Source organism: Hemitrygon akajei, chromosome 10, assembly GCF_048418815.1.
Source record: "Hemitrygon akajei chromosome 10, sHemAka1.3, whole genome shotgun sequence".
NCBI lineage: Eukaryota > Metazoa > Chordata > Chondrichthyes > Myliobatiformes > Dasyatidae > Hemitrygon > Hemitrygon akajei.
Window position 1 is genome coordinate 25,125,769 of NC_133133.1, and position 27,958 is coordinate 25,153,726.

The window sequence follows — 27,958 nt, forward strand, 5'->3', positions numbered from 1 at the left end:
CCCTTCCATGGATAGGATAAAATAATAGAGTCTAAGGAATCAAAGAAGGTTTTAGAAATAAAAATTGGAATAGATTGAAATAAATATAAAAATTTAGGGAGGATATACATTTTAATAACATTAACATGATCTACCAAAGACATAGATAAAGGTGACCATTGTGACAAACTCTGTTTTGTAGAGTTCAAAAGATTGGCAAAATTTTCACGAAAAAGATCCTTAAAGTTCATGGTAACTATAATACCAAGATAAGTAAATTGTTTATCTACTACTTTAAAGGGGAGGTCGCGAAATGCTAATGCTTGTGCTTCTTTATTAATTGGAAAAAGTTCACTCTTATGTAGGTTAAGTTTATAGCCAGAAAACTGGCTAAGTTGATCAAGAAGTGAAAACATTGGGAATAAGGATGTGGATGGATTTGAAAGAAAAAGTAATAAATTGTAAACGTAAAGAGAAACTTTATGCTCAACACCCCCCCCCCCCCCTCCAGATCCCCGTCAGTTCAGGACAGCTTCGAAATGCCAGTGGCTCTACAGCCAAATCAAAAAGGAAGGAACTTAAGGGGCATCTTTGATGGGTGCCACGTGACGGGTGACTATTTTCTAAATGGAAAAATAATACAAAAAACTGAGGCACATGAGGACTTGGGAGTCCTTGTGCAGGACTCCCTAAAGGTTAATTTGCAGGTTGAGTCTTTGGTGAGGAAGGCTAATGCAATGTTAGCATTCATTTCAAGAGGACTACAATGTAAAAGCAAGGAGGTAATGTTGAGATTTTATAAAGCACTGGTGAGGCCTCAGTTGGAGTATTGTGAGCAGGTTTCGGCCGCTTATCTTAGAAAGGATGTGCTGAAAATGGAGGAAGTTCAACGGAAGTTCACAAAAATGATTCCAGGATTGTACAGCTTGTCATTATAAAGAGTGTTTGATGTCTCTGGGCCTGTATTCACTTGAATTCAGAAGAATAAGTGGCGACCACATTGAAACCTATTGAATGGTGAAAGGCCTTGATAGAGTGGATGAGGAGAGGATGATTCCTATGGAGGGAGCGTCTAAGACCAAAAGACAGAGCCTCAGAACAGAGTTGTAGAATGGAGATGAGGAAGAACTTATTTAGCCAGAGGGTGGTGAATCTGTGGAATTCATTGCCAAGGCAGCTGTGGAGACAAAATCATATTTAAGGCAGAGGTTGATAGGTTCTTGATTGGCTAGGGCATGAAGAGATACCGGGAGAAGTCAGGAGATTGGGGCTGAGAAGACTCAATGGGCCAAATGGTCTAATTCTGTTCCCATGTCTTAATAGTCTCAACACCAGTCAATGGTCAAAACCAACAGTCCGTTCAAAGAAAGGTAATATAATGCAATGGGCGTTGCCTTCTGCTGTGGCGAAGGTGGGCAAACTAACACTCGGAGTCTGAATAAGTCATCGCCAACATCGTGTTAATGATAGGACACTATTGCACAGGAAGGCTACGCCCTGTAACATGGATAATCAATTTCCAGTGCGGAGCAAGCCTTTGAGGGCAGGGTGCGCCCTGTAGCATGAATATACGATGTTCTCGAGTGGCGGCGAATCGCAGTGCGGGAGAATATTCCGAGTCGGTGCGAAGGGCGGCGCGCTCGCCCGGTACTATGAATAGTCAAGTACCCCTGTGACAGAGAGACGTCGATGTTGATTTATGCCCTCTCATGGGTTCCAGGGAAAGGTCCGCCCGATTTTCAGAACGCTGAATAAGTAATATGTGCGGATGAATGTTGCATTATTGGTTTATGCCGGCTGCGGGTGGAGTCTGTCAATCTTTTGCATTTTAAAACGCCTCAGACCGAGCGCTGGCGGTAAAGTAAGCAGAGCGGGGTTTAAAATTTAATCTGTCCTCTCTGGAAGATGGCGGAGGCGCTCGGGGTGGCCGACACCCGCAGACTGCACAGCAAACCGCAGGATCTGAACGATGCCTACGGTCCTCCCAGCAATTTCCTAGAGATCGACATCTTCAACCCGCAGACCATCGGCGTTGGGAGGAGCAAGTACACCACTTACGAGGTCCGAATGAGGGTGAGTGTTCCGCTTCTGCCCTGCACAGCCGGGCATGGCTGGAAATCGAGCCCGAGGCTTCCGCTGTGGCCTTCATTCTTTCTCCAGATCATGGCAGTCTTTTGCCTCTGTGGGAAAGGTGTTTTATTTTTGGGAGAATGAACGTAGGGTCATTCCTACTGACAAAACAACATAATCTGTACAAACGTATATTTGGCACTTCTACATCAATTTAGGCATTAAAACAACAATGTAGGTTCCCGAGTGTTATTTTCTGATTTGCAATGTCTGCTTTCCGTTTATGCCTTTATATAGCCGCTTATGTTTTATTTGTAAGGGCGGGTCAATTAGCGAGTTAATCTTGTAACTTTTCTGTGGTTTATTTTTCAGCACTAGCTATAGAGATTTCTAGAAGGACCAAACAATCTCCTGTAAAATCTAACGTTAGTTTACGTCGCTGACAGGCAGTGTATATTGTCGTTCCAATCACTTAACTTTCTAGTGAATGGAGAAATATCTTTAAAGAATTCCTGCGCTATTTGAAGAATGGACTGAAGGTGCAAATATGTCTAATAATTCAAGATTTTTTAAATGGCATTCTCGACATTTGAAAGTAAATTGCGCAGAGCGCCGCTAGATGTTCTATAGAAAGGACTGTGGTCTGATTATATCGTGTTTATCTCAACTGTCAAAATTTGTTCTTTAGTCCTAGTTCTCGTTTTGCCAAAGCCTGTTTTTAAATAAAACATGGAATTGTAAAACTGTATCTCATAGCATATTTTATTTTGGCTCTACTGAGGAGAGTTTAACAGTTGAAATGTAGAAAACAGCATCACTATTGGATAAACAGCACAGATGCTATCCTGCAGCATGGAAAAGCATTAATGAATTGGTGTGTCAGAAAACGATGTTGCCTTCATTTGTTCATCTGAATTTTCTGTGCTAAGTATGTATGTGAGATATTGCATTGGAAGTGATTTTTTTAAAAATCTTGGCAAATGAGTATGGAAATATCTTAGACCTGCCATTTAGGTGGATATAGTTACTTCCAAACTGATTTTCTTGAGTGTTTTGTTCTTAATGCTTGTGGGGGGCGGGGGCAATCTATGGTGCTGACCTGAGTATTAGTAATTTTTCTATCCAGATTCTGCTGAAACACTAGGAACTAAAGGTTGTATATCAACTCCTACCTGAGAAGCGACTTGGATCTGCTCCGATTTGGTGCAACAGGTCCACAGCAGATGCCATTTCATTGGCTCTTCACTCAACCCTGGAACATCTGGACAGCAAAGGTGCATACATCAGGATGTTCTTTATGAACTAGAGCTTGGTATTCAATACCACCACCCCCTCAAAACAAAACAATAAACTTCAATACGTCCGTGTGCAATTGGATCCACGATTTCCTCAGATACTAGTCAGTTTGGATTGGTAACAACATCTCCACAATCATCAGAACAGTGCACCACAAGGCTGTGTGCTTAGCGTCCTGCTCTACTTTATACTTATGACTGTATGGGTAAGCACAGCTCCAATGCCATGTTTGCTGATGACACCATTGTTGTAGGCCAAATCAAAGGTGGTGACAAGTCTGCATTTAGGAGGGAGATTGAAATCTGGCAGAGTGGTGCCATAATAACAGCTATTCAATATCAGCAAGACCGAGGAGCTGATATTGAGATCAGGAGGAGGAGGAAACCAGCAGTGCAGTAGCCAGTTCTCTTTGGAGGATCAAGGTGAAGAGGGTCAGCACTTCCAGTTCCTTGTTGTTTGAGGTGCTGTCCTGGCCCAGCATGCAAGTGGAATTATGAAGAAAGCACGGCAGTACCTCTGCTTCCTTTTGTGAAGTTTTGGCGTGATATCTGAAACTATAACAGTCATCTATAGATGTGTAGTGGAGAGTATATTGACTGGCAACCTCGCAGCCTGGTATGGAAACACCCTTTGACTGGAAAATCCTACAATAAGTAGTGGATATGGACCAGTCCCCACCATTGAGCACATCTACACAGAACATGAAAGTGGCATCCATCATCAGGGATCCCTACCCTGCAGCTCATGCTCTCTTTTCCATACTGCCATCAGGAAGAAGGTTCTGGAGCCTCAGGACTCACCACCAGGTTCAGGAACAGTTATACCCCACAACCATCAGGCTCTTGAACAATGGGGATAACTTCACTCAACATAAACAAGAGAAAATCTGCAGATGCAGGAAATCCAAGCAACACACAAAATGCTGGAGGAACTCAGCAGGCTAGGCAGCATCTGTGGAAAAAGAGTATAGTCGACATTTCAGGATGAGACCCTTCAGCAGGACTGGTTGGTGGGGGAGGGGAGGGGGAAACACAAGGTGATAGATGAAATGGGGGGGGGGGTAAAGTAAAGAGTTGGGAAGTTGATTGGCGAAAGAGATACAGGGCTGGAGAAGGGGGAACCTAGTAGGAGAGGACAGAAGACCATGGAAGAAAGAAAAAGGAGGGAGGAGTGCCAGAGGGAGGCAATTGGCAGGCAAGGTGCTAAGATGAGAGAGGGAAATCACAGTGAGATGCAATGTAGATTGGAAGACCGCTTCACCAAACATCTTCACTCCATCCGCCAGAAATAGAGGTATCTCCCAATGACCTCATTTTAATTCCACTTCCCATTCCCATTCTGCCATGTCCATCCATGGCCTCCTGTACTGTCATGATGAGGCCACACTCCGGTTGGAGGAGCAACACTTTGTATTCCATCTGGGTAGCCTCCAACCTGACGGTATGAACATTGATTTTCCCAAACTTCTGGTAATGTGCACCCCCACTTCTTCACCATTCCCCATTATCATTTCCCTCTGTCTCCTTATCTCCTTGCCTGCCCATTGCCTCCCTCTGGTGCTGCTTCCCCCCTCCCCCTTTCTTTCTTCCATGGCCCTCTGTCCTCTCCTATTAGATTCCCCCTTCTCCATCCCTGTATCCCTTTCACCGATCGACTTCCCAACTCTTTACTTCACCCCTCCTCCTGGTTTCACCTATCATCTGTGTTTCTCTCTCCCCTCCCATCCCTTTACTCTGACTGCTCTTTTTTTTTTCTTCAGACCTGCTGAAGGGTCTCTGCCCAAAATGTCGACTGTACCCCTTTTTTCCATTGTTACTGCCTGGTCTGCTAAGTTCCTCCAGCATTTTGTTTATGTAACTTCATTAGTTCAATCACTGAACTGTTCTCACAACTGGTGGACTCGACTCCTCATCTCAAGTTCTTGTCTATTTATTTGTTTTTGTAGTTACAGCTTGTTGTCACTTGCACACTGGCTGAATGCCCGAGATGGTGCGGTATTTCATTGATTCTATTACAGTTGTTATTCTATTCTGAATGTATTGAGTATGCTCACACGAAAAATAATCTCAGGGTTGTAAATGGTGACATATATATTTTCAACTTTGTAATCTGAAGAACTCACTTAACCCTGGGTAAGGATTCATGGGAGTAACTTGCTGAAACCTTTTAGCAGCATCAATCAAACTTGGGGGCAAGGGCAATACTATGCTCAGTAGGTCTGTTATCTGCAAAGAAGGATTTGACTTTTTCACCATGGTAAAGGAGTTCTACAGGGTACATCTACAGAACTGTTAATGATCTAATCTACAGCTCTTAAATATCTGGCTGCTAGATTATCCTTGCTTTTAAAGGTGTGCAAGTAATGACAAAATGACTGGTTAATGTTAATGAAATGGCTAAAACTTAGCCTCCTGCTCTTTCCTCAGCAATTGTTCATGGTGACAGTGCTAACAGGTTTGTGGCTTTTGTTGGTGTGAAAGTTGAGACTTGGATACTATCCTAAAGCTCATCAATTAGGACCTATTTAGTCATTGATCTTAATAATGAAAAATGCCAGAGACTTTCAAGTATTGTTTGAATGACTTGTATGTTTTTAAATGAATTTTGCTATACCGTTCATAGTAATTCGAATGGCCTTGGTCTAGCAGAGTATGGCTTTCAAAGCCACTTCTCTGTCTTGGAATAAAGCATTTACGCCATGACTTTGCTTAAAGCTAGAATTTTGACCTACATGCTACTTAACCAAAGAAAATATCAAGACCTGTGGTCAGTTACTATCATATGCTTAATTTTTTTTATATATGACAAATGGACCCATGAATGAAGGTCACAATTAAGATGGAGATTCTAAAAACAAAAGTAGTTCAAGAACAAAACTAATTCAGAGGGGCATGAAGCAAATGGCACCATGATAGAATCTCAGATCATTTGCCCCCCCCCCCCACCTTATTCTGGCTTCTGCCCCTTTTCTTTCCAGTTATGGAGGTGTTGGCCTAAAACATCAAGTGTTTATCCCTCTTTTTAGATGCTGCATGACGTACTGAGTTCTTCAGGTGCACAAAATTTGGCAGCAACTCAAGTGCAATGGCTATCAGCTAATGATAATCAGCTTAAACAGTTGCAGTCCTTTTGCAGGATACATATGCTGGTGATTTTATACAGGAGAAAGGAATTGGTGTTAAAGAGCCTTTTACTTTATCCAGTGCCTTTTGCTTTTCCAAATTCCTACAGCTGGCTCTGACTACTGTCTTCCTTTAAGGTAGGGGTAGCCAATCTGGGGTCCACGGACCGCTCTAGTAATGGTAAGGCTCCATGGGATTAAGGTTAGGAATCACTGCTCTAAGGGCTTCATACTCCAGTTTCTGACTCTGCTCTGACAAGATTCTCTACACCATTGCCATTTGCATGTGTAGGGACAACAATGACGGTAGTCTCATTTCACTGAGTGGTGCTTTGTGTCTGAATCTCTAAACCACTAAATTTTGAATAATCTGTAATCCCCAAACACAATTCAACTAAGTGACTATTGGTTTGATATATTCAGTTTACCTATTGTTGCTTTTGACAATTGGCTACTTTATTATTTTTGTGGTGACTTTATTGATAGCTGAAAGGCTGGAAAAATTTCTTGTAAGAATTTCAAGATCCAGATATTTCTGGCAAAATATTCGGTAGAAATTTCAAGAAAATCATTTGGATTTACTGATATGTTTTGTCTACTTGCCATTGTAAACAGTAATTGTTATCAGGCTGGAAGTGCATTTTTTAAAATACTGAATTTTGCTTTGCCAGAAGGTGCATAAACTAAAGTTGACTTTAAATGGCTTCAGACTTTCTACTGTTTTATTGTTTCCATCTGCTGGAGTAATATAGACTTATCTTCAATTGCAAAACATCATGATAAGGACATGAGCACAAAGGTCTGGAAATATACCAGCCATTGGAGAAACTTGTTAATGGCACAAGTGATATGTTTGAACCTAATGGTTGTTGGCAACCTGTGGCCATGTAGACATTCTCAAATAGTTTTTGTGCCTGTGTGATTCTTCCTCTTCTCCACCCCCCAGAAATTTTTTTTTAAATTTGTCACTACTTCCATATTCTATTTTTATAACAAAAATCCAACAATGACAAGTAGCTTTTACTTTGCCTCAGTGTTCTTGCACACTCTTCCACAACACCTCACTTGGCAAAATGGTGTGCCTCAAGAAAAGGCATCTGTTCTTGCAAGCTGCTATTGCACTTTAGCCTTTTTAAGAATACTTTAAACATGTTGCTTGCTTAATCTTGCCCCTCTTCCTTTGCTTTGCATTTAAGCAATTTGCAAAAGTATGCATCGTCATGAGACATCTACTAAAAAAAAGTACAACCTTACTGTAACCCCTACAAATTGTTACTATTTCAGTGATTGTTTAATCCATCGAATTGGAACTGACTTGATCCAGTGATCATTTCCCTCTAATACTGCTGCACATTTACCTCAAGTTATATGGAGCTCTAAATTTAGTAGTATCACCTTTTCATGCTGCCTTGTGGCTTTTCATCTTTAGATAACTAATTCAAAGTTTATAATTAGCAGCTGGTTCTATACATGTTTTTTAAATTTCCACAATCTGATTTCCACTTCCAGGTGACCTTTCTTTTTAAAACATTCTTCAAATGAAAACCTTTCACATCATTTGAACCTCAGTACATTGAGCCAAACTGCTCCATACCTTGGTATTTCTGACTTTGCCCTCTAATCAGCTACATTAAAGAATCATTTTGGTTTGAAAGCGAACTGATTATGTCCATTTAATTTGTACTTTCTGCTTTGGTTAAAGTTATCATGAAAGTCTGGTATGTTTTGTAAGGATGCATTGACTGGGCCAGGAATAAGTCTTGCTTATCCATTTTAAAACAAATAGCAGACCATGGACCTTTCCCTCCTTTCTATTTACACCCCTCCTCTCCCCCCCCCCCAAAAAAAAAGGTTCCCTTTTTCTTTCACCGGAATTGTAAAAATCACTGTTTTAAATTAATGAAGGTCCTTGTGTTTCCATTGCCCAGTTTTATGTAGATATGTATGTAGATCTTTGCTTGGGAGGTGAGATGGATATACAGTGGGATTTTGTTGGATGTTGTTGTTGGGATACATCTATTTTCTGACCCAAGGATGGTGGACTTTGTGCTTCAATTCATGATTCTTCCTGTTCCATTTTGTATATGACATTTACCTTTTGCCACAATGGTTATTTGTGTGTATCCTGAAATGTCTAATGTGGAAATGCTTTACATTATTTAAACTTACTAGAATATTGATTTTCTGAAGTAATTTCCAAATTTTGCAAGTAACAGTAGAATCCATTTGAAATATTATTTGTACTTGTGATAACATGAATTTCCACTTGGTATGGCATCAGTTCTGAGTGAGATTGAAAATGGACTTTGTAGCCTGGCTAGAACAATGTCTCCTTGTCAAACGGGTTTAAACAGTTGTGTTCTTGCGCAGTAATTTAAGACATCCGTGTAGGTTCTGAAGGTTTTTTTTAAGACTTGCTGGCATGTCCAGAGTGATTTCAAGAATTGAAATTGGACTTTATGGTTGGCCATATTACTCCTTCCAGTGCTTGTGCTAACAGTGGGGAGACTCAAAGTTCAAAGTAAATTTATTATCAAAGTACACATGTGTCACCACATAAACCCTGAGATTCATTTTCTTGTGTGCATACTCAATAAATCCATAATGGAATCAATGTAAGTCTACACCAACTTGCCTGTTCAAACAATGTGCAAAAGGCAATAAACTGCAAATTCAAAAATAAACTACTGATAATAATATAAATAGTGAGAGGAGTCCTTGAAAGTAAATCCATAGGTTGTGGGAACATTTCAGTGATGGGACAAATGAAGTTGAGTGAAGTTGTCCTCTTTGGTTCAAGAGCCTGATGGTTGAGGGGTAGTAACAGTTTCTGAATCTGGTGGTGTAGGTCCTGAAGGAGCTTCTTGATGGCAGCAGAGAGAAGAGAGCATGGCCTAGGTGGTGGGGATCACTGATGGATGTTGCTTTCCTGGACAACACTCTTGTATAGAGGTCAGTACATTTAAAGCATTCTAACTGATACATTTTTAATCCCAAAACATTTATCCTTGGCTCCATAAAGTACAAGTTTAAAATTTTATTAACCCAAATTTGAATTGGACTTTATACTGTACTAGACAACGGGGTGACCTGTTGGGGCACCCTTTGAGAGAAAGGTAGTGCAGTCCAGAATGAACTAAGGTAGTGCAGTCCAGAATGTGACCAGAATGAACATTACATTTTCCTGAATGCTATTGGTATTGCTTTGCTTTGGAAATTGAAGAAGAAAAACCAGTTTATTAAAGAAGAAAGAAACGTGGCAAGGCAAATATAACTCCTCCTTGTTTAACGAAGGACACTTCTGATGGTAACATTTCTGGTTGATCAGCCACCCTTGTGCCTCTCATTGTCATTCTGGAGATGTGCAGTCGTTTCATGTGCCGTCTCTTCATCTCTTCTGCTGTTTGTTCTTTGTCTTTGATCTTGGAGACGTGCACTTCTCAGTTCCTTTGTCTCTTCCTCTCTCCTTCTGTGCCTGTTGTCATTCTGGAGACGTGAATGCCTTTCCTCCTCCGTCTCTTCGTCTCTCGCCTTTTTTGTCCTGACTCTTTGATCCTGGAGTCGTGCGGCCCTGTCCCCATCCGATTCTTGTTCTCTCTTTCTCCTTGCTGCTTCCCGATGATGTTTGGCATCATCTCTTGACCATAATGTCCCCCTTCTCTTTCCACGCGGGCATAATTAGGCTGACCATTTTTTTTACCATAATGCTGGATAGAAGGTACGAAGCAGTAATACCAAAGGAAGCTGATTATTCTTGATGATGTGGTTGCCGCTCTCCTAAATGGACGTGATATAGTCACTGCTGTCCTTTGACTGCAGCAAAGGGTTTTATGGGGGTCTCGAAGTACGTCATTACGGGTTACAGGATGTTATGTCATGCTTAAATTTAGAGAAGATCCGATGTTCAGTTTTTGAATCTAGTCAAGACTTTTATATGTTGTGGGGATTTTTGAGTTATTTTCAAAACCTTTGATTTGTTGTAAGAGTACAGATGGTGGCTAATAATATATTTTATTATATGATAAGGGTTTTTTTTCTCCTTGCTTTTCCTAACAGCTCTGACTTTGGTAACATGAGTGAATCTGCAGATGCTGGAAATAAAAACACAAAATGCTGGCAGAACTCAGCAGGCCAGACAGCATCTATGAAAGGAAGTAGTGACAACTTTGGTAGTGGGTTTAGATTTTTTTCTGTACAACAAATTGTTTTTATATTTCAATATTACAATTTAATTTTTATGAATACAGGGTTTTATGATTGTAACTATTTCTAATCCAATGTATTTGGTACTTTGACTTGTAATATATATCTTGTACTCTGTATTCTTTTATGCAGAAACTAATAAAAATATTGAAAGAGAAGTATGACATTACAATAAGATTTAATGATCTCTTATTGATGGGTGGCAGTTAGATCTGTCCCAATCCTGCACATGCTTATGGTGATATGTGACCGCTCAAAATAGGGCTGCCCTGCCCTTTTGCTCCGGTTGGTGTCGCTGCTGAGGCTGGCCGTGCGCGTGCGATGTGGTGTTGTGTCCTGATTCCTATCATGGCAGACATCAGCTCTCTGGTGAAAGCGGGGCAGTTGATTTTGGTGAATCAGCAATTTTATATAAATATATAACCCTGAACTTTGCCTGCATTCTGTAAGTTAGCACATTTTGAGTCGATTTAGCCAAAAAAAAGTGCCACTGTAATGCACTGTTTGCACTAATTGGAGGTCACAGACAGAGCATGAGAGTTTTAGTAGTATATCGATATCAAAAGGACTTAATTTAAGTGGACACTATAATGATCGATTTAAAGAAATGCCACTTCAAAATCTGTTGGCTTGAACTCTTTGCTGCTGCAATGTCTAGTGTATTTGCATGGATCTCAAAGTCCAAGTTGAATTGAGTTCATTGTCATATGCATAAATATTTGTGTATATCACTGCAGTCAAAATCTTTCAGTAGCATCATAGAAGCTGGATTCACAACAAAACAAATAAAGGATGGCATCACTATTGCTTAACTATCTACAATGAGTGGTTTTCTTTAACTTTTTTAGTTAAGATTTACTTGGATTTTTCAGAAGGCCTTTGAGGTGCTGCACATGAGGCTGCTTGGCAAGATAAGAGTCCATGAAATTACAGAGAAGTTACTAGCGTGGGTGGGGGATTGGCTGGTTGGCAGAAAACAGAGTGGGAATAAAGGAATCCTATTCTGTCTGGCTGCCGGTTACCAGTGGAGTTCTACAGGGGTTGGTGTTGGGACTGCTGCTTTTTACGATGTATGTCAATGATTTGGACTACAGTATTAATGGACTTGTGGCTAAATTTGCTGCTGATACAAAGATAGGTGGAGGAGCGGGTAATGTTGAGGAAACAAATGAAATACATGTTGGAAAGTGTATGGTCATGCACTTTGGTGGAAATAAATGGGCAGACTATTATTTAGATGGGGAGAGAATTCAAACTGCTGAGATGCAAAGGGACTTGGGAGTCCTTGTGTAAGATATCCTAAAGGTTAACCTCCAGGTTGAGTCAGTTGTGAAGAAGGCGAACGCAATGTTGGCATTCATTTCTAGAGGAAAAGAAGAGCAGGGATATGATGTTGAGGCTCTATAAGGCACTCGTGAGACCACACTTGGAGTATTGTGTGCAGTTCTGCGCTCCTTACTTTAGAAAGGATATACTGACATTGGAGAGAGTTCAGAGAAGATTCATGAATGATTCCAGGAATGAAAGGGTTACCGTATGAGGAACATCTAGCAGCTCTTGGACTGTACTCCCTGGAGTTCAGGAAAATGAGGTGGATCTCATAGAAACATTCCAAATGTTAAAAGGTCTGAACAGATTAGATATGGCAAAGTTATTTCCCATGGTAGGGGATTCAAGGACAAGGGGGCATGACTTCAGAATTGAAGGACATCCTTTTAGAACTGAGATGTGGAGAAATTACTTCAGTCAGAGGGTGGTAAATCTGTGGAATTTGTTGCCACAAGCAGCTGTGGAGGCCAAGTCATTAGATGTATTTAAGGCAGAGATAGACGGGTTTTTGATTAGCCAGGGCATCAAAGAGTATGGGGTGAAAGCAGGGGAGTGGGGATGACTGGAAGAATTGGATCAGTCCATGATTGAATGGCGGAGCAGACTTTGGGCCGAATGGACTACTTCTCTTTTATATGTTATGGTCTTGTGATTTTGCAGTCAGTAAATGTTGTCTTTCATTGATTATGGAAGAAAATGACCTGCAAATCAGGATTTCCTTTTCCTGAATTGTTAATCTGATGAGTAGTAACGGTCGAGTCATCAAGCAGGGCAAACAATCACTTGCATTGAAGTTTTTTCTAAACAGCAAAGCTGACTTTTTTGCAGGATCATAATCATTCCTTAAGATTTGATGTACTTAAAGCCTGATTTTTTTTTTTGGTCAAAATGGCATGAACAAATTGTCATTAAAGATTTCTGTCTGAGATTACAGACAAACATACTTTATTGATCCTGAGGGAAATTGGGTTTCGTTACAGCTGCACCAACCAAGAATAGTGAAGAAATATAGCAATATAGAACCATAAATAATTAAATAAAAATAAGTTAATTATGCCAAGTGGAAATAAGTCCAGGACCAGCCTATTGGCACAGGGTGTTTGACACTCCGAGGGAGGAGTTGTAAAGTTTGATGGCCACAGGTAGGAATGACTTCCTATGATGCTCAGTGTTACATCTCGGTGGAATGAGTCTCTGGCTGAATGTACTTCTGTGTCTAACCAGTACATTATAGAGTGGATGGGAGTCATCGTCCAAGATGGCATGCAACTTGAGACTCATTCCACCGAGATGTAACACTGAGCATCATAGGAAGTCATTCCTACCTGTGGCCATCAAACTTTACAACTCCTCCCTCGGAGCATCCTCTTTTCAGACACCACCATCAGAGAGTCCAGTTCCACACCCACAACATCACTGGCCTTACAAATGAGTTTGTTGATTCTGTTGGTGACTGCTACCCTCACCCTGCTGCCCCAACACACGGCAAACATGATAGCACTGGCCACCACAGCCTCGTAGAACAAGCCATTGAGGGCAGTTGGAGATGGGCAATAATGCAGGCATTGCCAACTGATACTTTTGTTCTACACTTGTAAAACCACTCTCAACATAATGTGTAGATTAGGTCGAGATTGCTTGTCCTTAGCTGCTGAATAACAGCAGTATGAAATATAGGCTAATCCTTCCATTGCTAGTTAAAATCCAAGTAATTTGTATCAATTTTGTGAATGCAGTGTTGATTTTGTAACTTAACTGAAAGGGGATGCTATCTTGCAGTTCCATATTTAATGTACATAAGTGGTGGAGGGGTGTTTGTCCAGAACTGTTTTGTACATTTGCGTACTTTACTACAGGTTTTTAACTGTACTTGGAAATCCAAAATTATGCAAGCCTGTCCAGGGATCTATGCCACTATGAAAGTCTTCATATCTGAAAATTAACTCCCATTCTTTAAATTTAGGATAAGGATGTTGATCTTTCCTATACATTCACAAGGTATTGCTGGAAAGTTCTGCATGGACTGCCCATTCCTAATGATCCCTTGAGTAGTCCAAATGGAATCTTGAAAGTTGAAGATGTATTGGCTGCTGTAGCAAAAGATGCTGAAATTTAGTGTAACAATCTGCTGGAGAACCTCAACGGGTTGAGCAGTAGCTTTTTTTCTTAATGTGGGGGCGGGCATGGTGTAGGAGGAAGCAAGTGTTGATATTTCAGGACAAAACCCTGTATCTGGACAGTTTATTCCCCCAATACGACTTGATTTAATTTCATAGAACCATAGAACATTACAACACAGAAACAGGCCTTTTGGCCCTTCTTGGCTGTGCCGAACCATTTTTCTGCTTAGTCCCACTGACCTGCACCTGGACTATATCCCTCCATACACCTCTCATCCATGTACTTGTCCAAGTTTTTCTTAAATGTTAAAAGTGAGCCTGCATTCACCACTTCAACTGGCAGCTCATTCCACACTCCCACCACTCTCTGTGTGAAGAAGCCCTCCCCATGTTCCCTTTAAACTTTTCCCCTGTCACCCTTAACCCAAGTCCTCTGGGGTTTTTTTTCTCCTCTAGCCTCAGTGGAAAAAGCCTGTTTGCATTCACTCTATCTATATCCATCATAATTTTATATACCTCTCAAATCTCCCCTCGTTCTTCTATGCTCCAGGGAATAAAGTCCTAAAGTCTTCTTGCAGATTGTATTGGTAAAATACTAATGTATAATCTAGCATGTGTATGTCTTTGCTGTGAAGTTTAATGTGAACTTGAATTGCCAACCATAGGCAGGATTTGAATTTGTTTCCAGATCTTAGTTTGTAAGCACTACTCTGCAATGCCCAATAATGCTGTGGTGACTAGGGAGAGACTGGGAATTAAAGGGGGGAGAAAACATAGTATTTATATTTAACTGCAAATGTTTGGAATTGTGGAGTACTACAAAGCAGAAACAGGCCTATTGGCCCATCTAGTTCATGCCACGATGTTACTCTGCCTAGTCCTATTGGCCTGATGCTGGACCATAGTCCTCCATTTTCTCTTACCGTAAATTCCAGTGTATAAGCCGAGAATTTGGCCCTAAATTTTGGTCCTAAAATTAGGGGGTCGGCTTATACAGAGGGTGCCAACTTTGGAAAAATGAATAGATGGAAGACAGGTTGTATTTATTGACTGTTTTTTGAGTCAAATTGGTTCCACTGTCGATGCTTGAATTCTTTGGTTTGTTTAAACTCTCATCTCGTGGCTGGAGCGTGGGCGTCAAACCACCAGGGATGACTGCAATGTCCTTATTTTCAGCTTTCAGCTCACCTGACAAGTGCGCTTTTAACATGTCCCAGACAAGTAGCGACTTTTCCTTCCTGACACCTTCGGGATATCGACGCCACACCTCTTTAACCCACTTCAAGCAACCCACTTCGTCCATCCAGCAGCGTTTTTGAATGTAAACAACACCCCGCGGGAATTTTCTGAACAATTTTTTTTTGTCTCAACACAAGATCACGTCTATTCATAAATTGGGTGCACCAACTTCGCGTAGCTTTGAAATTTTCGCTGACCTCATGGTGTTTTTCATCCCATTTGAACGCTTGAACTCAAATCATTTCTCTGGTAACAATGTATCCAAACTGGTGATTCACCCACTCTAAAACTTTTTCTTCCAGTTCTGGCCACTGGCATGTTTTCCCGCGGTTTGCACATTTAGTCTTTGGCATTTCCCTCAGCGTGTCCTCTGTCTTTCTCCACTCTCTCACTCTCTCTCGTTTACACTAAACTTCTTACAGCTGCAGAATTATTCCTTCCTTTAGCAAAATCAACAACCTTCAGCTTGAAGCCAGCATCATATCGCACTTGTTTTAATCTTTTGTACATGGTGGTCGCAAACTCAATACTGAGTACACATACTGATCCCAGCACCCTATGTTATGTTTTAACAAGATTGCAATGGGCGCTAATGGTTTTGTGGGGTTTACATTTCAGAGGATTCTTTTCCATTGGAATCCTAATCCAAAATTTCTCTCCCTGATTTATTTATTAAGAATTTGCCTATAACGCTCTACAATGTGTAGGCCTGTTTTCTTAGCAGGTACTAGTTCACAAAATTTCCAGGGTCCGGATCCGGCAAAGCTGAGTACTGGCATGTGAGATCTTGTGATCTTTTCTGGTTAAATCAAAAACCTCTACAAAAGGGGTTGGCTTATACAAAGGTAACATGAAAAAGTCACTTTTTTAACCTTGAAAATGGGGGGTGGCTTATACTCCAGAATATACGGTAATTGGAATTAAATCCTCTCTGTCTAAATAATTGTATATCCTGTTCCTGATTAATGAATAGCAAAGCGGAAGTGAAAAAGCAAAACTATCTTTGTCAAATCAACCTGTTTTACATTGGCATGTGAAGTGAATTCCTTATCTCAAAGTATTCTGGTTTTGCTGGCTCTCTCACATGAGGTATGTATATTATGGCATCTGTGCTTGTCTATTTGCATCAGTTGAAGTTTTAGCAGGAACCTTTCTCTTCTAGGTCAAAAGCATGACCCATATTTGTCATCCTGCATTAACGAGTATGAATTCATGCAGAAATTTTCTTAACACGGACTTGGACACTGTGAGAAATTGGTTCACAATGATGGAAATGTGATCGGAAGAAAGCAGAAATACTGTGTTCTTTCCTCATGGTATTCATACTGCAAATTGAGTGACAGATTTAAGATGCTTGAGATACTCTAAGACAGCTGGGAAGGCACCAGGAAAATGACATTGCATGTGTAGTGAAAGAAGGAGTTTGAAAGCTGACTTTTCACTTGTTTGACAGTGTAAACTTGTCAAAGCTGAGTGCATGATAATTAAATGATAGAAATTATTTACAGTAGCTGAAGTCAATCAAGTTTGAGGAAATAGATGAAAATTGCCTGAGTAGAAGTGATAGTAGGTTGAAAGGAGCTGGTTTTTGACAAATTAAAGCTGAAGATCCTGGTTCAGATGCTTTCTCGAGAACAAATCTAGACATTCTTGTGGAATAAGAGTGAAAAAGGGAATTTAAAATCGGGTGTAATCCATCTTCCTCTCCCCTGTTCCCACACTAATTTCTGTATTGTATATTTCAACTCTGGAATTTCTGCCTCAAATACTGATGTTGCCTCACTTTGCAACTGTTTTTATGGAGTAATACCCAAGTGATTTAAGCCCTGCAGTAGAAAGGTACAAAGTAAATGTCATTCAAATTTACTGCTACTGTTTTGCTGAAGTTCTACTTTGTGGTCCTAGTTTTGTATTGTCTGACAGTGGGTTCATTTGTTGACATGATTGTTCAGTACCATAACTTATTAATGCTGTTGTACAAGTTGTAGAGTCTGATAGTTGAGTTGCATTCTTTTGCAAGTACATGGAGCTACTGTACATCACTAAAGTTCATTGTCTGTCCTTTTGCAGACAAATCTTCCAATCTTTAAGATGAAGGATTCGTGTGTGCGCCGACGATACAGTGACTTTGAGTGGTTAAAAAGTGAATTGGAGAGAGACAGTAAGGTAAAGGCTACTGACTTGGAAGTGTACTGATTTATGGATCACTTGCTGGTTAGTTAGATTTTATTCAGTGTTTTAAAACTCTACAATCGGTATCAGCTTGTACATTTGAGTATCAGTTACAAGCTTTATCTTTTAAGACTTTTTAGTAGAGACATTTTTAAAATAAACTAACATTTAAACCATTGTCACACAGTGGCTTTTTAATTAAGAGCATTTTGCTTCATTAACAATGTTTGTTTGTGTTTGCCCACTGCCCATGAAATGATTCTATCCTTTGGGTGCATACATAAGCTACAGAAATAATTATTTTGAAGCAAGTACTTTGGTAAAACAAAATTTGTGCAATCTGAAAAATGTCTCATTGCTTTAGCAGTGTAAATATAGTTGAAGTGAGCAAGGCAAGTGTTTTGATCAAAGCATTCCATGCTGATATAAATAGTTTTTTTGTCCTAAGAATAATAAAATAGCATGGTGTCCAAGGTGGTCATTATAAAGCTTCTGAGGGATTTGTGAATGATTCAAATTATTGCCTTAAATATTCTGCATGATATTTGTGTGTTGTATCCTATAAGTGGGAAAGCATTTGTTTTAAAGCTTTACTTGCCTGAATAGATTCATTTCTTAAATTTTTAGTTTTCTTTCTTTGTTGCAGATTGTTGTTCCACCATTACCAGGAAAAGCTTTGAAACGGCAGCTTCCATTTAGAATGGATGAAGGAATTTTTGATGAGTCTTTTATTGAAGAAAGAAGAGTGGGATTAGAACAATTCATTAACAAGTAAATTCTTTGACTAATTCTACAAATCCTGACTGTTGGGAATTTGAAGTATCACTGACAAGACCAATGTTTATTGCTAATTACCCTCAAAGGTATTTGAACCTTTTGAATTGGTACAGTCCTTCACATTAAGGTACTGGGTAAGAAGTTCCAGCATTTGGACCCAGCATCATAAAGCTGTGGTAATCCCAAACTGGGATATTATGTGACTTGGAGGGAATCCTGCAAGTATTTTTACTTGCATTATTCTGGGTGGTGTCATGGATTTGCTGGGTATAACCTAAGTAAATAACTATGCATTTTGTGCACCACGCATATCACATGCCACTGACTGTTGGTGAATATTTGAGCTGGTGAGTGGGATGCCAGCCAAAAAGGCTTTGGTCTCAGTGGTGAGCTTCGCTGGTTAATCTGAGCAGGAGAGTCGTCTGTCATGTTTCTGATGGGCCTTGTAAGCGATAGACCTGCATTGTCAGAAGTCTGTTCACTTGCCTTGTCTATGACCATTTATCCATAGGGAATTATATTTTCCTTCATTGTCATCATAGTAATGTGTGGCTTTGTTTTTGTGGAAGTACAGGACACTTGGAAAGCCACTTAGTGACCTATTGCTTTATTTTGGGGAGCAATCTGAAAATTTGTCTCTGACATGATTGCAACATCAGTATTACAAGGCCCATTATACTGCAATCTAAAGTCAAACTATTGTAAACTGGAGCGCATTTTTCAGAATTTGGCATTAAGTTCAGTTGTGACAACTGATTCATCTGAATGTATCAGAAGAGAACTGATTTTCGAAGTAAAAGATAAAACATTCTTTGATTTTTTTTAATACATTGTCAAAATGCTTGCTTAAAAAGGAATTGATTAAAAATCAATTATGGGCAAAATGCAAGGATGGTTCTGACAAGGAGAAGGTGAAATCACCATAGCATGAAATTTTGTAGCTTTTTTAAGTTGTGGAGAACTAGCATTAGCTTAATGATTCCAGTAACATGCATTATGGATCAAGGTTTCCAGAAGCCATTTTAATAGTGCCATAGAAAAGGTACCAAAGAAAATAAATGGAAGTGCTAACAAAACAGCATAATATGAAATTTCTTTTTGATAGGAAAAGACCCATTATCTGATGGGTGACTACAAAAATCAGATGCAAAGGGATCTTGGTGTCCTTGTGAATGGTTCACAAAGATTATGCCCTTGCAACAGAACTATCGACACTAACAATTATTCTAGGAAAATTGAATACAAAAGTTGGGGATCTTGTGCTTAGTTACATAAGGTATGTACATTGTACACTACAGTCACAGTACTTTCCTCATATCTGGGACTTGCAGTTATCTAAAATGGGCAGCCATTATTTTGAAAGAATCTTTTTTTGCAGTTCATGAGTGCTTGGAATGTTCTTCCTCAAAGTGGTGAATATGGAGTTTTTGAATATTAAGGCAGTTTTACATATAGATGGAAATGCATGTGGAGTGAACTTAATGGCTAAGTAAGCTACTGCTAATTCATAACTTTCATGTATCTAATTTTATTCTCTTTTTAGAATTGCTGGTCATCCGTTGGCTCAGAATGAACGCTGCCTCCACATGTTCTTACAAGAAGAATGCATTGATAGGAATTATGTACCTGGCAAAGTGCGTCAATAGGTCAGCTGGGTTCTTTGGTTTCTTCCTCACATGCCCCCTCACCTCACTTCCAGTGAATTGCATTTATTTTTTACACTAAAATTATACGCATTTATAATCCCCCGTCTCTAACTTCAACCATTCTAGAGAATACAGGTTTTTCAGAATCATACATTTGCATTTTAAATACCTTGTACTCTCCCAAGTTCTACATGTGAAATGTAGGTTCTGTAGTTCAGGATTCTTGGTTTGAGTTGGGCTGAAAACATCAGATTGTTGAGGCTCCCCATTTCCCCTTGCTGTGTTTCTACCCCAAGTCCATGATTTCACTTGAAAGGGAATGGCACCATTAAAGTTTGGTTTGCTGACCATCTGGAAGTCAAGTACAATTTGTAGTTTTTGTATGCTTGATTTGACTTGTTTAAACTAGTTGTTCATATTGCAAAACTGTTAAGCTTGTGTGCCCTACAAAATGTTTTCTGTTTTCAATTCTGCTGTACAACAATTTGCTGAAGAATCAAAGTTATTTCTAAAGCTTTAACCTTCAAGGTATCTTGGTAGATACCACTGATTTGAGTACACATGCTCCAATTTCTTCAACTTTTTCTGTCGTGATGCACTGAATGGTTTTGTATGGACTTGTAAAGGGTGATCCTCTTAGGCCAGATTTTGAATTGTAAAAATGCCTAAACCCACAAATGATTTTTAAGTGCTTAAAACTGAGCCCTTACCTACAGATAACGTGTTGATATCATACATTATAAAACTACTTTATTATAGGGTTAATATGACTGAATGTTGACAACATATCTTTGAATTTATTTATTTTAGTCCCTTTTTGGCCAAAAGTTCTGAGGGCCAGTATATAATCTGGGATTTTCCTTAAGGAGATTTAAGTATTGAATGTGCTGCAGTTGTTCTTTAGTGTAGTTGGTGAGTTTTCCACTTTATTGCAAAATGTACATAAGCTATGTAGTCTTAGACATCTTCAACATCTTGGCAAGTAACATTGGGTAACTTCTGTTAAAGTGATTTTGTTAAGTATTCAGTGACTTTTAATATTCAACATTCCTGTTTAACGAGCAATTGAATCCAAGACTAAAAGGATTGATGTTTGCAAGGAACTTCCTAGGAAAGGATTGAAATGTGATCTTTGGTCCCAACCATAAACTCTAAACTGTATCAGATTAATTTCTGGTTTCTCAATTTTTTTGCTTCTTTCCATTTTTTTGCACTCTATAGTTTTACACTTTGCTGATTCATTAGTGGTACTGCTGCTTCAGCTTGAAGTCATTGTACAAATCTTAGCATGGATTCTTTATAATTGTGGTTTTTAGTTGGTTTGTTATGTAAGTGTGTTAAGCACTTGTTTGTCATATTGAAGGCCTCCAAAAGAAACATGGACATCCTCTCAACAGCTATTGCATGTTGACTATTTACTTAAAAGTGAACAATCCTGTAACTTTATGCCAGGTAAATACAATGGCATTTGGTTAAGCCATCCAGTTAATAACATTTGTTCCAAAAGTTATTCGTAAGCATACTCTGTATTTTAAATTACAATGCCAGTTTAAAAACTAAAGTTACCATTGGTGTTAACTTCAATCAATATCCTACTATTAAACTGCCATTTTTTTTTTTGATTTCCATCTCTTCCCTCACCCCCCCCCAAACTCCAGATTCTCTCTGTGGACTTCTAATAGGGAAGCAAATCTGAGTCACCTGCAGTGCTTTGGATGGAAAGGCTGTTGACCTGAAGACAATTACAGTTGTTAGTCTCAATGTTTCTGCCATCCTACTGTTTCATTGTTTTACCTTTTTTTTCCTGGTTTCATTTGCTTTGCTATCCTGTTTGCTGCTTGTACTGGGTACTCTTGCATCAAACACTTCTTCTACAGTAGTAAATTATAGCAATACAGTTGTGTTGACATTTAGAACTGAAGAAGAGTTATACATTCAGTAGTTAAAAGTGAAAGGCTTGACAAATGATTTCATCAGTTAGAGCAGATGGGGAGGGGATGTCTTCAAATACAGAAGCCAAGCCAGTTTGGTGACCTAATTGCTGATTTTTGGGTGTATTTGTTAAACTTCTCCCATTTTAGGTGTTTATTCCTTTCAATTGGAATGTGTGAAGTTTATTTAACAATTTAATTGGAAATAAAATTCTCACTTTGTCCCAGCTTGGAGTACAACTTTCACTAAGAACCTTGGAGTTGAGAGTTTTTGATGCATACTCCTAACCGAGGAAATGGAGTTAATGTTGCTATTGATGTACTGGAGCAATGAATGAAACTGCAGTGCAAGCTATTGGCAGATTGACAATGGGGAAACTAGGTTATACACAGCTGAAACGCAGTGATCAATTGCTTCATGAGGGGGAAGAACACAATGTACTGAATCTTTCGGTTCTGAGTGGGAGATGTTTATAATATTTCAGGACCAAATGGATTTGGAATATCCAAGTCATAACTGGATGTGGAGTAGTAATTGAAACAAATGTACAATACATTGGAACTGTTCAGTTTATAATTCTGGGAATAGTAAAGTTGATAACTCTGTATCTGATCTGTGAATGAGTATGCACTTGAAGATTGAAATATTGGGGTGATGCTTTAGAAGAATCTTTGCCAAAGATCAATGCGAAGTGCAGTCTGTCACTGCCTCCAGAAACCAGAAATCAATCTGATTTGTTTTAGTTAATGAGTAAACTGGCATGGAGCTGACAGTTTAATCTTGATATTCAGCATTGTTGCCAATAATGTGCCCTCCTGACCCATTCAACACTTAAAACAGAGTTTTCTGTAAATTCACTTTGTACTATTACATTGGTTTTATCTAGGTGCTTTTTGTGTCACTGGGGAAAGAGTTACTTACTATATTAAGCAGCTTTCTCTTAATCTAAACGGATATGTCCACTTTTGCATTCATAATAAACCACTGTAAAATCACAATTTGTGTTGGTCTTTATTTTTGTAACATGATTTGTGTTCTTTATCACTGGAAATTCTTTGTGACAGGAGTACAGTTGCAAAAATTCCAATAAATCACAACATAGTGTGAAAAGGGGGAAAAAAATCTGATGCCAGAGGGGGGAAAACTGTTCATGACAGTGTAGATCTTTAGGTTCATCTGGACGCTAATAAGAGGTTGTGTCTGGATGTTGAGGGTCCTTAATGATGGATGAAAATGATCTTGATGGTGGGGTGGGCTGTGCCCATAGACCTAGCTGAGTCTACAACCCTCTGTAGCCTCTTTCAATCCTTTGCACTAGCACCTCCATTCCAGATGTTGATGGAACTATTCAGAATGCTCTCCACTGTACATCTACAGAAATTTGCCGGAGTCTTTCGGTGTATGCCAAATCACAAACTACTAATTAAGTAGAGCCTTGTGTTTTGCATCAGTGTTGGGTCTAAGGTAGATCCTCTGATATGTCTAAGAATGTAAAAATACTGGTTTAAACTTTGTGCAATAAACAAATAGCATTCATGTAATATGTGCTTTAATCTGCTGTAATTTTTGCCATGAGTTCACCTTTGGCTGAAGAGATGAAATCTAAACTAGGGGCCAGTGAAATAAAATAAACACTTAATGCATATGATTATTGTGATATTTTCTTCCATTAATACAGTTAATTGTTTTATCAGCATTATTTCTAATTCAGAGTTAAATGCCCTGACACATAGTAAAATGTGTAATTCTCTTTTGCCAATACCTGCCTACACAGCAAAACTTAAAACTGGCATGTTTGAGGCTTGGGTATTAGACTGTCATTTTTTTCTGGCATATTTACATATTAGAATAACATCCAATACTTGGATGGTATGGAGTATAATTTTCCAGTAGAGCCAATAAGTTTCAAGCGAGCATGAGATTTAGACCTTAGTAAAATAGTGTTATGGCAACAACCTTTTCTTCAATATCAGTAAAACAAAAGATAGTCTTTTCCTTCAGGAAGAGGTGTACTGCACATACTTCTCTGTGCATTGACAGTGTTGAGGTTAAGAACTTAGTATCAGCTATAGTCTTCTGTACTGATCCACCAATCTGGACACGACAGTCAAAAAAAGCTCACTAATCTGTTAACTTCCTCAGGATGCTAAAGAGATTTGGCATTTCCCTGTTGATTAACAATTTTTATCAATGCACCATAGAATGTGTCCTATCTGGATGGATCATAGCTTAGTATGACAACTGTTATGTCTGTGAGCAAAAGAAACCAATCAAAAAGAAACAAATCAGCATGTGGGAGGGAGACTGAAAACCTGGCTGAGTTAACCTCTCACTTGATGTCAGCAAGACCAATGTCATCATGAGCCAGTCCTCATCAGAGGATCGGGGCGGAGAGGGTCAGCAACTTTTAAATTCTTCAGTGTTATCATTTCAGGGGATCTATCCGGAGCCCAGCACGCAAGTGGAATTACAAAGAAAGCACAGCAGCACCTCTACTTCCTTGGGTATTTGAGAAGATATTACGCTGAATCAAAAGCTTTGACTAACTTCTATAGATGTGTGGTGGAGAGCATCATAGTCTGTAAAGCCCTTGAATAGAAAATTCCACAAAGTACTGGATACAGTCCGGTCTATCACAGGTGAAGCCCTTACCACCATTGAGCATATCTATATGCTGTTGCACAAAAAGCAGCATTCATTATAAAAGACCCCCATCATTCAGGTCATGCTCTCTTCTCGCTGCTGCCATCATAAAAAAGGTACACTAGCCTCAGGCCCACACCACCAGGTTCAAGAACAATTACCTCATCAGGCTCCTGAACCAGAGGGGATAACTTCACTCAGCTTCACTTGTACCATTACTGGAACTATTTTCACAACCTATGGTCTCACTTCCAAAGACTCTTAATCTCATGTTCTCTATAAATTGCTTGCTTGCTTATTTTTTTTTCTTTGTATTTGCATGGTGTTGTCTTTTGCTCATTGGTTGGCTGTCCTGTTGTGTGTGGCCTTTTCTTGATTCTACTGTGTTTCTTGGATTATATGCCCAAAAGGAAATGAATCTCAGGGTTGTATATGGTGACATTAAGATACTTCAGTGATAAATATACCCTGAAATTGCAGAGTTGTGGACATACCCTGGTCATTTTCTCTTCTCCCTTCTCTCATCAGACAGAAGATGGAAAAACCTGAAAGCAAGTACCACCAAGCTCATGGACAGAGTATGAAATGGTTCGCTAGTATGATAAATTTACTTGATGATCTTACACTTGTTGTTTAGCTGCACTGCACTTTCCCTGCAGCTGTTACACTTTATTTTGCAGGTAATTGTCTTGCCTCAGTGCACTGTGTAATAATCTGATCTGTATGAAAAAGTACGAGACAAATTTTTCACTATCTCAGAACATGTGACAATAATAAACCAATTATTGGAACCAACACCTAATGAGCCTGCATTCTTCGAACAATTTAGATAGGCGATTAGGACTGTGTTGCATCTAGGTACTTTCTTGATGTTTGACTCATACCAATTACAATACAGGAGTCAAAGGTCTTTTGACTCCTGTCCTTCTCCATGGCAGTCATGATTGTTCAGTTTTGAAATTTTATGGTGGGGCCTGGCAAAAATATAGAACCCATGATGGCTTTGATCCTTTCTAAGACACCCAAAGTTCAGCCATGTGAATGCTGTCATGTTTTGATATTGAAGTAAATTTTAATGATTATCACCTGGTCAACATTTCTACAAGTGGCATGAATAATGATGTATTCATTAATAAAATTACCAGCGATCTGCTGTACATGCCAAATTCAGCCACCAGATGGCAGCAAATCCAAACTCGAAGCCACCTATCTATCAATTGTGCTGCAGGATCTCAACCCAAAAATGTCAATATCCTTCTGCCTCCACAGAAGCTGCTTAACATTCTGAGTTCTACCAGCAGTTTTTATTTTTGCTCCAGATTACAATATCCTCTGTCTCCAGAAGCAAGAGTAGACAAGTATTTGAACGTCCTTTGGCTTTAATGTGAGAATGTGCAAATCCACCGGTCCCCAGAAAAGGACATCATGATGCATTATAATTTGCAACAATTTTGTACATATTTAGCTACTTAATCATCAGTTCATGGTGCAAGTCACTGAAAACAATCAATATTCCATTCTTTGTTAGAATGAAATAAAGTCTTGAGAAACAGGACAAGATTAAATGGTTTAGGGACTGTTTAGGGTTTAGGGTTCAGAGTTCAGCATAAAGTCAAAGCACCAGGAGATACAGCTGCCAACTGTTTAAAAGTGTGATGTAAATATGGCCAAACTCAGTGAGGAAAATGGAAATGACCAAAAGTAATCCTCTGAGAGAAGAGGTCATTGATGAACTGAATGAGCTGTATTGTGGCAGTAGATTTTTGATGAAAAATACGAGCGTTTCCTTTAGCAATAATCACAACTAATGACCCTTCTTTAGGGCCTCAGCCCAAAACATCAACTGTTTATTTCTCTTCATAGATGCTGCCTGGCTCGCTGAGTTTCAACAGTATTGTGTGTGTTGCTCTAGATTTTCAGCATCTGTAACATCTCTTGTGTTTAGGATCCTCTCTACCATGTATCTATAGAAGTTTGGCAACGTTTGGGTGATATGCCGAATCAAAGTAAACTTCAAAGAAAGTAGGGGTGCTGTTTTGTATTCTTAGTGAATAGACTTAAGTTCTGGTCCCAGGGCAGATCCTTGGATATGTTATGCTAAGGAATTTAAAACTACTGACTCCCTCCACTTCTGTTTCCATAAAGAGGACTAGATCATGGAATTCTAACTTCCTCTTGTAGTCGATAATCAGCTCTTTGCTTTGGCTAATGTTGAGTGAGAGGTTTTCCTCCATCTGAGTGGATAAAAGATTTGTACCTCTCATTTCCTTTCTCTGCTATTATACATACAACTTAATGTTTTAGTTCTGATTGTGTTTTCTCCCACAACAGGTTTAACAGGTATGACAGGTGAATTCAGTGTGAATTGGCTGTGGACTATGATATCATAGTCATAACAGAAACATAGCTGAGGGAAGGCCATGACTAGCAGCTCAGTGTTGCAGGATACAGATGCTACTGAAATGTATCTGAGAGATCCAAGAGAGGAAGGGAAGTCGCCTTAATGAAAGAAGACATTTTCTCAAACTTATGTTATGTCTAAATTTAGAAAAAATTATAAGTGTTGTATTTGATACTTATATTAAATTTGAAAAGATATGGAGACCATTTATTCAATATTTTCATAAGATGTAATATGACCCTGTTCCAAGCCTATTTGTTTTTCCAGTTTCGATTTTATATATGTTGAGAGGATCGGAGTTGACGACACTGATGATTTTGTATTTTTGTGAGATATTATAAACAGCCCTTTTTTTTCCATTTTTTCTTTTTCTCTTTTTTTTTGGTTTTTTCCTTATTAGTTATTAGATTAGTTTTTTTGCATAATTTTTTTCTTTTTCTTTTTTCTGTTTTTAAAAATATATATTATGATATACCTAGGTTTGTCTTGTTTATTTGTAAATTGTATCGTCCATGATTTGGGAATACTCATTTATACTGTAATCATTGCTTATGTATTTTTCCATGTTCAGTTGAAATGTGTATGTTTGTAATCCCATTATCTATGTATCAATTTTATTTTGTTGATATTAATAATAATAATAAAAAGATTGAAAAAGAAAGAAAGAAGACATAACAACAGTCCTTAGATGATATTCTTGGGGATCACCTCATGAAACCATATGGGTAGAAATTAGAGGCAAGAAACGGACTGTATTGTAGTGAGAATTGGAGGAGCAGATATGTAGAGGGATTGCAAGTTGTTGTAAATATAATAAGGTAGTATTAGTGGAAGATTTTAATTTTCCCTAATATAGAATGGGCTAATAATAATGTTAAAAGTGAGGACAGAATCCAATTTATGAGATGTATCCAAGAGAGCTTCTTTGATCAATGTATAGAGGGACAAAGGAAAGAGACTTGCTGGCCCTCATGGGGAATGAGGTGGGAGATATTTACAGACATTTTTTTACGTCTCCCTGCTTCAATCT

The 27,958-nt window shown here is 39.0% G+C and overlaps 1 protein-coding gene and 1 long non-coding RNA gene across 4 annotated transcripts in view; one reads left to right on the forward strand and one right to left on the reverse strand.

Moving 5' to 3' along the window:
- Window positions 1-1,884: 1,884 nt before the first annotated feature.
- Window positions 1,885-27,292, forward strand: LOC140734233 (sorting nexin-12). Of its 3 annotated transcripts, XR_012100500.1 has the most exons (6): window positions 1,885-2,052; window positions 17,428-17,523; window positions 18,176-18,300; window positions 19,850-19,952; window positions 25,056-25,207; window positions 26,859-27,292. XR_012100500.1 is itself a non-coding variant. In XM_073057925.1 (5 exons), the coding sequence occupies exons 1-4, from the start codon at window positions 1,885-1,887 to the stop codon at window positions 19,950-19,952; spliced, it is 492 nt and encodes a 163-aa protein (XP_072914026.1). In that variant the 3' UTR covers window positions 25,056-25,322. The 3 variants fall into 3 exon arrangements, 2 of the variants coding, with proteins under 2 accessions (XP_072914026.1, XP_072914025.1); XM_073057925.1 differs by lacking the exon at window positions 26,859-27,292 and having other exon boundaries at window positions 25,056-25,322; XM_073057924.1 differs by lacking the exons at window positions 25,056-25,207; window positions 26,859-27,292 and adding an exon at window positions 21,611-22,882.
- LOC140734234 (uncharacterized) overlaps window positions 2,043-27,958 on the reverse strand; it is a 34,296-nt gene continuing 8,380 nt past the window's right edge. The window contains exons 2-3 of the long non-coding RNA XR_012100501.1: window positions 3,222-3,310; window positions 2,043-2,159 (exon numbers count right to left, since the gene is read on the reverse strand). This is a non-coding gene — a long non-coding RNA (uncharacterized lncRNA). The remainder of the gene's footprint in view (window positions 2,160-3,221; window positions 3,311-27,958) is intronic.

Bases quoted from the DNA above. Each gene is read 5' to 3' on its own strand.
- LOC140734233 (XM_073057925.1), top strand. From the start codon at position 1,885: ATGGCGGAGGCGCTCGGGGTGGCCGACACCCGCAGACTGCACAGCAAA. The intron at 2,053-17,427 runs GTGAGTGTTCCG...GTCCTTTTGCAG, and splicing joins CTTACGAGGTCCGAATGAGG to ACAAATCTTCCAATCTTTAA. The intron at 18,301-19,849 runs GTAAATTCTTTG...TTCTCTTTTTAG, and splicing joins TTAGAACAATTCATTAACAA to AATTGCTGGTCATCCGTTGG.